General features: G+C 42.4%; 1 protein-coding gene across 3 annotated transcripts in view; it reads right to left on the bottom strand.

Annotated features, from left to right (window-relative positions):
• Positions 1 to 12506, bottom strand: part of PARN (poly(A)-specific ribonuclease) — a 182568-nt gene that overhangs the window by 80869 nt on the left and 89193 nt on the right. For all 3 annotated transcript variants that reach the window (XR_012896124.2, XM_006134132.5, XM_025190140.3), the window contains exon 21: positions 1553 to 1627. Coding sequence is in view for 2 of the 3 variants with exons in the window: in XM_006134132.5 (XP_006134194.2) it covers positions 1553 to 1627 (75 nt within the window). In the remaining variant the exon portion in view is untranslated. The remainder of the gene's footprint in view (positions 1 to 1552; positions 1628 to 12506) is intronic.

Raw genomic sequence — 12506 nt, 5'->3', positions numbered from 1 at the left:
CACATTTGGTTCTGTGGCAGCATAAAGAACTAACAAGATTATAGGACAGATGCATCAGAAAACCCATTAATCAGAGAATCTCTTAGCCTAGAAGAGAAGCTGATGGGATAGAAAAGTGTGGGGGTGGGGGTGGGGGGGTAGTAAGTGGCTTATGGCATAGAACAAAGACAGCTGAAGATTTAAGACAACGCAAGAGTCCCTATGGCATTAGGAAGACTGGTGAGGAAGAGATCAGTGTAGGTCCACTGGTCACCTCCCTGATGGGATTTATTTTGTCAAGACCCTACAACCCAGTTCTACTGTTATTGCCAGTGAGTTCACTCTCTCCCTTGTTGGGACCTTGTACAATAACCAGACTGTTATATAATATGGAGCTGTATGGCTGGTCGCAGGTGTGTTTTCAAGCTGTCCAGTGCCCTGACACAAAGCTGCCTGGAAAGGGAGGGTGAAGTTGTGGCAAAGATAGGAAAGCAGTGTCATTAGTGCAAGCACCTAGACCAGGGGTGGGCAAAAGAGCCTCCGCAGGCGAGATGCAGCCCGCCTAGCGGATGGATCCGGCCCACAAGGCCCTGCCGCTCCCCCATCGCCAGGCCCTAATTGGGCTAGGGAGCACGCACGAAGCCTCCCCCCGTCCTGCCAGGAGCACGTGGCGCCTTTAAGCACCGTGTGCTGCTTGCAGGGCAGGGGCAGAGTGGAAGAGGCTTCGCATGCTCCCCCACCCCCAGGCCCTAATTAGCCTGGGGCAGGGGAGCACAGGAAGTCTCCTCCCACGCCAGGGGCATGGGCACCTAGGGAGAATGTGGGGGAGCAAAGGCACTGCCACATGCCCAGACCAATCATTGTCTGGGGGAGAGGAACCCAAAAGTATCTTTGCCCCACCCCTTCTGCTTGATGCCCTGCCCCTTCCTGTGCGGCCTGGAGCTATTTGAAAAATTTCCAAAGCAGCCCTGGCAAAAAATTATTGTCCACCTCTACTATAGAGACTACTAGTAGATAGGCTTAGTGAGGAAGAGAACAGAAAGAAAAGAAATAGAAAGCCATGAATATATGCATGTAGTCACGTGGATAGGAAAGACTGGAGGTTTTACTATAAGAATTACTCAGCTAACAACAGTAAAGGCCATAAACCCAACACGTGCTAGAGCTACAATGGTCTGGTCCTCCTCCGCATAATACTGCATGGCTTCATAGTGCTTTGCCCCTTGGAGCCTACCCACTCAGCTAGCTTTTATATAATACTCAGGAAACAAACTGGACAGGAGAACAAATAAGTTCTGAATTCCTGTTTATCTCAACTGGTTCTAATAGCTCAAAAGAAATCCCATATCTGTTGCATTGCTGAGATAGCTATGATACTCACACACAAAAAGAAATAATTGATACAAAGTGACAGCAGCTTATTAAGAGAAACACAGTGGCAAATTAAATTCCTACTTTGCCAGGCAGAAGGAAATTATGGACTGAAGAATTTTAGAAAAAAGCAATCATTTTTATGTCCATTTATTCTGCCAACATGTGAATCTTACAATGAGGTGAATCCAATAACACTTACCTATTTGTACTTGCTCTGGCTGGCTAAGTGACACAAATGCTGATGTATCATCAATCCAAGATACCTGAATATTACCTAAAATGCAGATAAAAAGAATCACTGCAATAGTTATGACATTTCACAGTTTAACAGGTTTACTCCATGTATAATGTGCCATGTGATGTATGAAGTCACATTCCTTATAGCAACTAGAGTCTGAGATGATTATGTCCATTTGAATCTTATTATAGTATATACACACCTCTTATGCACAAGACCCTTTTTTTTTTTAAATCACAAGAGCACGAAGCACTGAACATTCTCAAACGCTACTCATTTCCTTCATCAATACAGGCATTCAGGTGACAATGACAAGTGGGGAAGGAAGGTGAGTCACATATCTTTAAGTACAAAAGCTCCACTAAATCACTCCACATGCAGAAATTACTTAACTTACAGTAAGCATTTGCCCACAGGTATACCAAAAAGCTAACGAGTTGGGTGACTCCTATCTTAAAAAAACTACAGAGTAGTGATTGCTAAATGTCGGCACAAAACTCCAAGTAACTGGTCTACTTCTCAGAAATAGAGATTCCTTTTAAAATGAGCCATAGGAGCAAATGCCCTAGCTTGAAAAGGGAGAATTAATTTGCTTAATATGCAAGAAACCTTAATACAATCCAAAACCCATTTTGAGAGTGCCTAGATCGCAACAGACCGATTTTTTGAATTTATAACCAAAACCTACATCAAGCCTGCATAAGTTTCAGAATGACGGTTTATGAATAATGAGCAATCCTGTGGCACCTTGTAAACTAACAAATGTATTAGATCATGAGCTTTTGTGGGTAAAACCCACTTCATTAGATGAGTGGTTTGTTTTTAAAGTTACAGACTAATCATTATGACTCCAACTCATCTAAGGAAGTGGGTTTTACTCACAAAAGTTCATGACCTATTAAATTTGTTACTCTGTAAGGTGCCACAGGACAGCTTGTTTCTTTAAATTTACAGACTAACACTGCTATTCCTCAGACTATTCTTAATAATGTAATTAGAGTCTTGTCCTCATATTTATGTGTATAAAAAATAGTCTGTGGGAGATACAGGAGGCTTGGGAAAAATACTGGAGTGTATAAATTGACTTAAATGATAAACTGAAACTTGCGTAAAAACTACAGGTACAGCCTCAGTATCACAGTTATGGAACACAGCACATGGGAGGCCACCACCAAAGCCTGCATTTTATTCACTGTGAGCTGAAGTGACAGCTACTAAAAACGTAATTTACAGAGATTATAGCAAATACAATGAAAGATTCAAAAGAAGTTTCCTTTAAAAACAGCAGCAGCACATTAAAATCCCAAATTAGAAAGATTCTAACTATAAGTCAGTCTTGTTAAGAAATATGGATAGAGTGGTGCAGGCAAAAACAGAATGCTCCTCAGTCTGTGGATGATGCAAAGAAACAGCTGTCAAATGCACTCTAATAGAACTGTTGGGAATCCTGAGTATTTTAGGGACATTAAAGACAGTAAGAGGTGAGTATACCTCTGAATGGACTACAGTGAAAAACACTTAGCTGTATAGGTTAGGCTTGGTAAAGGCCTTTCTCCTCTGAATCAAAATCTGAAACGGCCATCAAATGCCTTTTATCAAAAATTAATCTCAATAATGTCAGTTCTAAGAAGATGAGTTCTAGATGCACAAAACCATGATTCTTTGAAATGATGTGTAGAAGATTTTCAAGTGGAAGAAGTAGCTGTATTGAACGGGTCAGCATGTCAGAAATAAAACTGATGTGCCCAATAGGATATTGCATTATCTGTGCCTTGTACCATGACACATTCCTGAGCACTGTGGAAATTAGTCGATTGTGGGTAGTACATACATGCTCCTTTTCCCACTGACTCAGAAATGCTGCGGTTAAGAGACTTCCCTCCACCACCACAATCACCCTGAGTTGTGGAATACTTTATCTAAAACAGGCATGTCCAAAGTCCGGCCCGCGGGCCAATTACGGCCCGTGTTCCGGTTTAATACGGCCCCACAGGTAATTTGGCAATATCTATCTTTTATGGCCCCCAACAAATCCATATGTATTGAGATGAAAACACTGTAAAATCTCAGTTAATGTCAGTTGGTCTAAATCAGTTATAAATATATTTGGACACAACATGTATACTTGGTGTTATGTTCCTGTTCATATTTTTTTAACTTAAAAGTTGACAGACAACCTTTATTACCAATAATATGTAATGTACTTTACAATGTTCCTGACATATATTTCAGCTTCCTGGATTTTTTTTTCATCTGGCCTTCAGATATGAAAGGCAGAGTGATTTAACACCTGTTTAGATTTGTCACCCATGAGACGAAATGAAAAGTATGCCGTTTGCAATAAACTTTGCATAAAATAGTTAATTTGCATTTAATTTTAATGGTTCAAAGAATGTCAGAGATTTGGGCTTATTTAGTCTACAGAAGAGAAGAGTGTGTGTGTGTGGGGGGGGGGGGAGCGGGATTTGATAGCAGCCTTAAACTTCCTGAAGGGAGGTTCCAAAGAGGATGGAAAGAGGATGTTCTCAGTAGTCCTAGATGGCAAAACAAGGAGCAATGGTCTCAAGCTACTGTGGGAGAGGTCTAGGTTGGATATTATGAAAAACTATTTCACCAGGAGGGTGGTGAAGCACTGGAATGGGTTACCTAGGAAGGTGGTGGAATCTCTATCCCTGGAGGTTTTTAAGTCTCAGCTTGACAAAGCCCTGGCTGGGATGATTTATTCATAGACTTTAAGGTCAGAAGGGATCATTATGATCATCTAGTCTGACCCCCTGCACAGTGCAGGCCACAGAATCTCACCCACCCCTCTTAGAATAATCCTCTCACCTATATCTCCGATATTGAAGCCTTCAAATACTTTGAAGGTCCCAAGATGCAGAGAGTCCTACAGCTGTGATCTGCGCCCCTTCTACAGAGGAAGGCGAAAAACCTCCAGGGTCTCTGCCAATCTACCCTGGAGGAAAATTCCTTCCCAACCCCAAATATGGCGATCAGCTAAACCCTAAGCATGTGGGCAAGACTCACCAGCCAGACACCCAGAAATTCTCTATAGTAACTCCTCTCATCCCTCCATTGACATATTTCCCACTGAAAATGAATGGTCAATTAGTTACCAAGATCATATTCTCTCATCAACCCATCCCCTTATCATAGAATCATAGAACTGGAAGAGATCTCAGAAAGTCATCAAGTCCAGCCCCCTGCTCTAGGCAGGACCAATCCCATCTAAATCAACCCGGCCAGGGATTTGTCAAGCCGAGACTTAAACACCTCTAGGGATGGAGACTCCACTACTTCCCTAGGTAACCCATTCCAGTGCTTCACCACCCTCCTAGTGAAATAGTTTTTCCTAATATCCAACCTGGACCTCTCCCACCACACCTTGAGACCATTGCTCCTTGTTCTGCCATCTGTCACTACTGAGAACAGCCTTTCTCCATCCTCTTTGGAACCTCCCTTAAGGAAGTTGAAGGCTGCTATCAAATCGCCCCTCACTCTTCGCTTCTGCAGACTAAACAGACCCAACTCCCTCAGCCTCTCCTCGTAGGTCATATGCTCCAGCCCCCTAATCATTTTGGTTGCCCTCCGCTGGACCCTCTCCAATGCGTCCGCATCTTTTTTGTAGTGGGGGCCCAGAACTGGACACAATACTCCAGATGTGGCCTTACCAACGCCGAATAAAGGGGAATAATGACATCTCTGGATCTGCTGGCAATGCTCCTCTTAATGCAACCTAATATGCCATTAGCCTTCTTGGCTACAAGGGCACACTGCTGACTCATATCCAGCTTCTCATCCACTGTAACCCCCAGATCCTTTTCTGCAGAACTACTACTTAGCTGGTTGGTCCCCAGCTTGTAACTATGCTTGGGATTCTTCCGTCCCAAGTGCAGGACTCTACATTTGTCCTTGTTGAATTTAGCTGAAATTGATCCTGGTTGGGGCAGAGGGCTGGACTTGATGACCTTCTGAGGTCTTTTCCAGGCCTATGATTTACATAATGCATTACCATCATATTGTCTCTATTGGGATCTTGGTAGTAGTTTGCCTAGTCTTCCCCTGAAAGAGGGGTAAGAAAGCTTTGCAGACTAGATTAACAGCTCTGAGTAGAAAAGTACATTTAATGTAACTGATTTGGTCTAAGATCACAGGGCCTTTACTACCCTAGAACATTTTTGCTGGTATAGCTGTGACGCTGAGCCTCCATTTTTTATGGAAATGTGTTTTATAATATGAATTTACATAACTCACATATGCTTTATGTAAAATGTGGCATGCAACCTCTCACTGAAAAGCTTGTAATCCACTTAATGTGTATTCGATTTGTGGGCATGTAACATTCTTGTATGGGATGTTAGATATAGAAAGCGTATACCTGTTTACTAATCTAGGTCTTCTAGTGAAAGCCATTAGTGGTACTTAAGAAAATTAACGGCCCAGGGCAATGATCTGTAAATCATCTTTTTCCTGTAAGTCTGTACTATGGTTGGTCCTGTCAAGATGTGTAGTTAGGTCACCTGATGCTGGAAGCCATTCTGAATGTAGTATTTTTCCATGTGTGTGTGAAAGGGTTGAAATTCAATGCAAAGGGTTCCCACTTTAGACAAAATCCAGAGAACCAAACAATAAAGGAGTTGGTAATTGGAACACATCCCCTGCTTACACCAAGATGACTACTGGAAAAATCTGAAGTTGAACAGAGGAAAGATCAAGCCTAAGCTACAAGGCTGCCTAGGTTTATGGGAAAAGAATTAAACCTGTTACATGCAATTCTTTATCCTAACAGTAGATTTAATTCTTTTCCCATAAACTAGGCAACCTCCTAGCCTGGGCTCAATCTTACCCCTGTTCAATTTCAGATTTGGCAGCCACTTAAATTTCTAGTTTTTATATTTAATAAAATCACTTTTTACTTATTAATGAACACAGTGTAAATAATTGTTATTTGGAGAGAACAACAGCTATGCATCTCTATTTCATTGATAAAAGGGAACAAACTTATGAGCTTTCTCTGTGTGAAACTTTTATGAAGAGTATGATGGATTTATCTGAGGTTTACTCCCAATGGGGCTCTACACAGGTTGTTGTGTTAAGGTCCTGTAACTGAGACGTCCCAGAGCAGAGCTGTTGTCAGTGTCTTTGTTACTTTGCTATGCCCTTAACTCCATTCCTCTGAAGAAGTGGGTTGTGCCCATGAATTCTCATGATACTTTTAGTCTCTAAGGTGCTACAGGACTATTTGTTTAAGTTTTTTCTGCTGTGCACTATTATCCCAATTCTGTGCCTTGCTGGGGGAGTCGGGGAGGGGCTAGTGCTTCTGGCTCAGAAGGACAGCATGACGGGGTGCTCCAGAGGACAGGTATGTGGACTCTGTGGTATTAGCAACCCATCAAGTGACAGTTTCAAGAGGATCTCTGTGACCCAACCCATCACAATAGCTATGTCAGAAAACCCTCATACTGTAGACACCATTTATACTGGTGTAAGAGTGCTTCTCCAGCCTACCTCAATTTACTACAAATCCAATTCCAAGGTAGGTCTCGAGGCACATGACTACAAACAGAAAAAAAGCAGCATACCCCAACAGACACGCTTTGTCTCAATTAATTAAAATTCAAATACAGCCGTTCTTGCTATAAGTCCAAAATACATTCCAAAAAACTTAGACATAAAATGAAACAACTTAAAGCAGGTAATTTTTTCCCCCACAGTTGACTTCCATTTGTACAAATTGGGGATTTTTTTTTGAGCCACTTAAGAGCAGGGAATTGGAGGACTTATGACATCAATTCCTACAAGTGTCAATGTATACTGGAGCGACTTATAATGAGGATGCCTTGTACAAATTAATCTTTTCAGATCACTACTGATGGAAATTCTGGAGTTTGATAACTTCAGCTTTCTAATCTATTCAAATAAGTTACAGAAAGCTTTTAGAAGCTCAGTCAGATAAATGGATGCTCTTTTTGCTGTGATTACATCTGACTGAGTTTATTATTCTTTAGTTTGCAAGTTAAGTACCATATCTTTGAGTGGTTAGCTGTTCAGGATGTAAATTACAATAATCTGAAGACACTCCTCACACACACACAAGAAATACAATTGATTCAGTATGTTTTCTGACATCCCGAAACTACATAACTGTTTAGGACTTTCATAGAAATTAGGTTAACCATCCTCTAAACAAAGTTTATCACTTAAGTGCATGTTCTTTGATATTTATACTACATGGCATTTCAAGAGGTTCTCTCTTCATTATTCTAATAATTCAGAATGCTTCAGAAATATGGATCTCTGCTCTCTTGTGGGCACAAGATACAGCAAAGTGGGGGAAATTATTCTACTAACTACTACTCTATTCTACTACTAACAGTTCTTTGAGTATAAAGATTAAGAATCAGGAAAAAGAGTTGAGTGCATAATATCCACATGTAATACAAGTTGGACTTCACTGGTCTGGCACCTTTGGGACCTGACTGGTCCGGGGTGAGGGACTTTTCCGGACGAGGGGAGATCATTTCAGGGTCCCCACCCCAACACCCCTCTCCCTGCCTCTCCGAGCAGCCTAGCTGAGCTATACGCCAGCTCCTGGTCCCTCTCCAGCCCAGCTAAGCTGTGCGCCCGCTCCTGGAGCTCCCTGGAGCCAGACATGAACCCCCCTGTAACATCCATCTTTCTTTGCCTGGAAGCATACAGGGCACACAGAGCAGTAAGATCAACATAGTCTTTGAAGCCTTGACAGGAGGCCCAGATATGCCAGCTCACAAGTGACCCTAGACAACTGTAAGCAGAGATAAGAGGGTGGTCGAACTAATCACTGGCGAAGAGGCTGCCGAGGAGTGCCCTTGACTGAAACCCATATTGATACGGTCACACACTCGTCTGGGGGGAGGAGGGGAAGAATCTCTCGCCCAGCAAAAAATGTCCAATACTCCTAATTTAGTTCTCTCTCTCTTACAAGTGTAAATTATTTGAAACTCCCTTATAAGAACTGGCGCCACAAAGACAGACCAGTACAATTTGGCATCTTAGAGAAGAAAGAGGATACGGACCCCTAGGGGTATAAAGATGGGTCCAGCAGCACACCCACTCTGAGCGTTAATCTGCCATCTACCTGCTGGCCAGGTTAGGTGTCTGACCTCCCGAGGTTCCATGGGGACACCCACCTCGTATTCGTCTTTCCGAGGAATTGAGGGACCGACCCTGGCCTGACCCGCTGGAGTCGAGAGGCACAGAAGGGGGTAAAAATTGTACCTGTATGTGTCCTTTGTTTAAGTATATACATAGTATTAGAGCTCTTTAAAGATTAAGCTGTCACTTGGTACCATTATTTTCTATCTTCCTTTTTCCTTTCTAACCATTTTAAGATCTGTATTTGCTAGCAGTTAAGAAGTAGAGCAATAGCCATTGTAACCACACGCTTTATAAGCCTTCTTAATAATCCTGTAACTGATTAAGTTTTAACCTGACTCCTTCAGTTGCTGTGACAGAATCAAGCACAGTTTAAAAGAACTCCAGCCGGTCATAAGGGACAGATATAGGGAGAGCTGGGGCGTCTGGATCATGTCGCTTCCAGAGAACAGATCCATGGGGCATCTCTCAACCTTCCCTAGGCTGCCTGCTGCGAAGGGATCCTGTATTCTAGCAGTCAAAGTCTGAGATGTAATAAGCTCTTCCTATAAACTTTGGGGTATCTGTCAGCCTGTTGCCTGCCTGCTGCGAAGGGACCCGGTCCTAGCGGTCAAAAACACAGACATTAAACTTCTCAGGGGCGCCCGTCAGTCTTCTCTAAGGCCACCCGCTGCGACAGGACCTTGTGTCCCAGCAGTTGAAGACTCGGGTGTCTCTCTCTCACACACACACACACACACACACACACACACACACACACACACAGTGCCCTAACCATCGGCTGACACTCCCCCACAGCCCAGCTGAGCCAGGCGCCCTCTCCTGCAGCCCAGCTGAGCCATGTGCCAGCTCCCCTCCCTCCCCCCCACACAAAGTGCATGAGGGACACTCTGGTCCTAGAACATACATGGTCATACCGGACCACGGATGTTGCCGGACAAGAGAACCCAGATTTTAGAGGTGTAATCTGTAAACATCACACTAGACAGAAGAAACCTTTTCCTGGCCAATTTAACCCTGCTCCAAATATATCTTATAACAGTTTATTGCACTCATGATCAAATGTCTCAGGGCGGTAGCTATGTCAGCCTATAACTTTAAAAACTAGTAGTTCTGTGGAACCACGGATATATCAGTCATGAGCCTTCGTGGGCACAATCCACTTCTTCAGATGACCATGAGTGGAGAAATGATAAATTCATATTAATTTTTTTCATTGGAATCCAGTTGGATGTTCATGTCTTACTTTTCAAGTCTTCTATTTGCATCCAATGCATTCTACAGTTCTACCCTTCATTACTGGATTCTAACACAACAGGTATTCATGTTCCCTAATATTTGTTCATTTCATCCCCTTTAATCCATCAGTACCAGGGATGTTAATAGATACTACTAGGTTAAATATTATTCAGGAATGAACATAAAACCCTACAATTTGAAGTGAGTGAACCCCAAAAGGAATTCTTATGCAATTACTCATGCTGATCAGCGACTCCATGAAAAGAAGTTTGCTAATGTTTTAACATACACTTAATCAAAGATCAGCTAACTGAAAATAAATAGACTCATAGAAGCAAAAGCAGCAGCAGCTAGGTCATCCAGCAAATCTGGTAAACATTTTTGATAAATGTTGTAAATATTGTGTGTTGCATGAGTATGGTGAAAGGATAATAGATGTCTGAAAAATAAGACACATCTGTGCTGCAAGTACAGAATCTAGCAAAAAACATAGCAGGTTGCCAACTTACATACAACAACACTAAGCCAAATATTTGACATTCAATAGAGTACAGAACACTAGCAGGAGGGCAGTGAGTCAATAGGAGTCCTCAGTTCTGAGACATTTAAACTGGCCAACTCTCTTCTACAATCTGAAAACTGATATAGTAATAGAGATGTAGCCGTGTTAGTCTAGTCTAGCTGAAACAAAAAATGAAGAAATTAGGCATGACCATATATACCAAAGGGATACTATCAAAAAAAGTGAACACATATAAAAAGGACAAATCAAATTTCAGAACGGGGGGGGGGGGGGGAGGGGGGGGAGTGAATGTCTGTGAGCTAGTGATATTAGAGGTGATAATTGGGAAAGCTATCTTTGTAATGGGTAAGATAATTGGAGTCTTTGTTAAGACCCAGGCGTAAAGTGTCAAATTTAAGCATGAATGGCAGTTCAGAGGTTTCTCTTTCAAGTCTGGTGTTAAAATGCCTTTGAAGCAGTATGCAGGTAATCAAGTCGTTGAGACAATGCCCTTTCTGGTTGAAATGGCAAGAAACTGTTTTTTGTTTTTGATACTGTCTGATATCCGTTTTGTGTGCACTGATTCTTTGGCAAAGCGTCTGAGAGGTTTGTCCAATGTACACAGCAGACAGACACTGTTGGCACATGACAAATTATATTTCTGGATGAGCAGGAATACGTGTTATTGATCTTATAACTGAATTGGTTAGGTCCAATAATGGTGTCAGCAGAGTAAATATGTGGACAAATCTGGCAACGGGGTTTGTTGCAAGAAAAAGTTCCAGGGTTGGTATTCGTGTGGTATGTCCTGTGGTTGTTGGTAAGAATCATCCTGAGGTTAGGTGGTTGTCTGTAGGAGACTATGGGTCTGTCTCCCAGAGCCTCTCGGAGCGTGGTATCCTGTTCTAGTATTGGTTGTAGTTTATTGATAATGTGTTGGATGGGTTTAAGTTGGGGGCTATAAGTGATGACAAGTGGTGTTCTATTGTTGGAAACCACAAAGATGCTAATTATCTTACTCATTACAAAGATAGCTTCCCCAATTATTACCTCTAATCTCATTAGCTCTCAGACATTCACTCCTCCCCCCCCATCTCCCCTCTGTTCTGAAATTTTATTTGTCCTTTTTATGTGTTCACTTTTTTTGATTGTATCCCTTTGGTATATATGGTCATGCCTATTTTCTTCCACAATTTGATCTGAGGAAGTGGGTCTGGCCCACGAAAGCTCATCACCTAATAAATCATCTTGTTAGTCTTTAAAGTGCTACATAGTCCTGTTTTGAAAACAGGACTATGTTAGCTTACCCTACAAATTACAAGTTATCCAACAGATTTCTCTCTCATTAAAAGTTTACACCCTTACTTTTAAGGGAAATGTATATTTGTTATTAAAATTAATTTTATCCAAATGGCAACAGATGAGACTTACACTTCTGAGAAAAATCTGCCATGTTAATACTTGGTCCCAATATTTAAGTTTTTAAGCTTCTTTTCCTTAATTAACATTATGAGACAACCCAAAACATAGGAATTTATCTTTTTGCACTATAACCCCTAAGTGAATTATACATTATCCACATATTATATATGGGAAGATGTGGCTAAGAGTCTCCACATTTTTCTATTAAAGATGGTTTCAAGTGCAGTTGGTGCAGCTGTGGCTGGGAGGGCAGGCCCCTAGCCCTACCCCCTGTGCTGAGGCTCTGCCTCCAAGGGAAGGTTAAGAGGTGGGGTAGCACACTGAGCATGCCTCCCCCAGGTGAAGGAAATGGGGCAGCATGCCAACCATATCCCAGCCTCCCCAGAGCACCAGGGAGGACAGAGAAGCAGGACAGAACACTGAGTGGTCCCCAACCTCCCTGGAGCACCAGGGAGGGGCAGAAAGAAGAGGGGAGCATGTGTGCAGCATAAGTCCCAGAGCATCATAGAAGGGAGGAGGCATGGCAGCATGCCGAGTGCTCCCCAGCTTTCCTCAAAGCACTGGAGAGGGGCAGAGGTGCGAGGGAAGTGTGAACACAGTGCAGCTTCTAGAGCACCA

This window comes from Pelodiscus sinensis, chromosome 15, assembly GCF_052426305.1.
Source record: "Pelodiscus sinensis isolate ZL-2025 chromosome 15, ASM5242630v1, whole genome shotgun sequence".
Taxonomy (NCBI): Eukaryota; Metazoa; Chordata; order Testudines; family Trionychidae; genus Pelodiscus; species Pelodiscus sinensis.
Note: the sequence above shows the minus strand (reverse complement) of the source record. Positions and strands in the feature narration are given on the sequence as shown.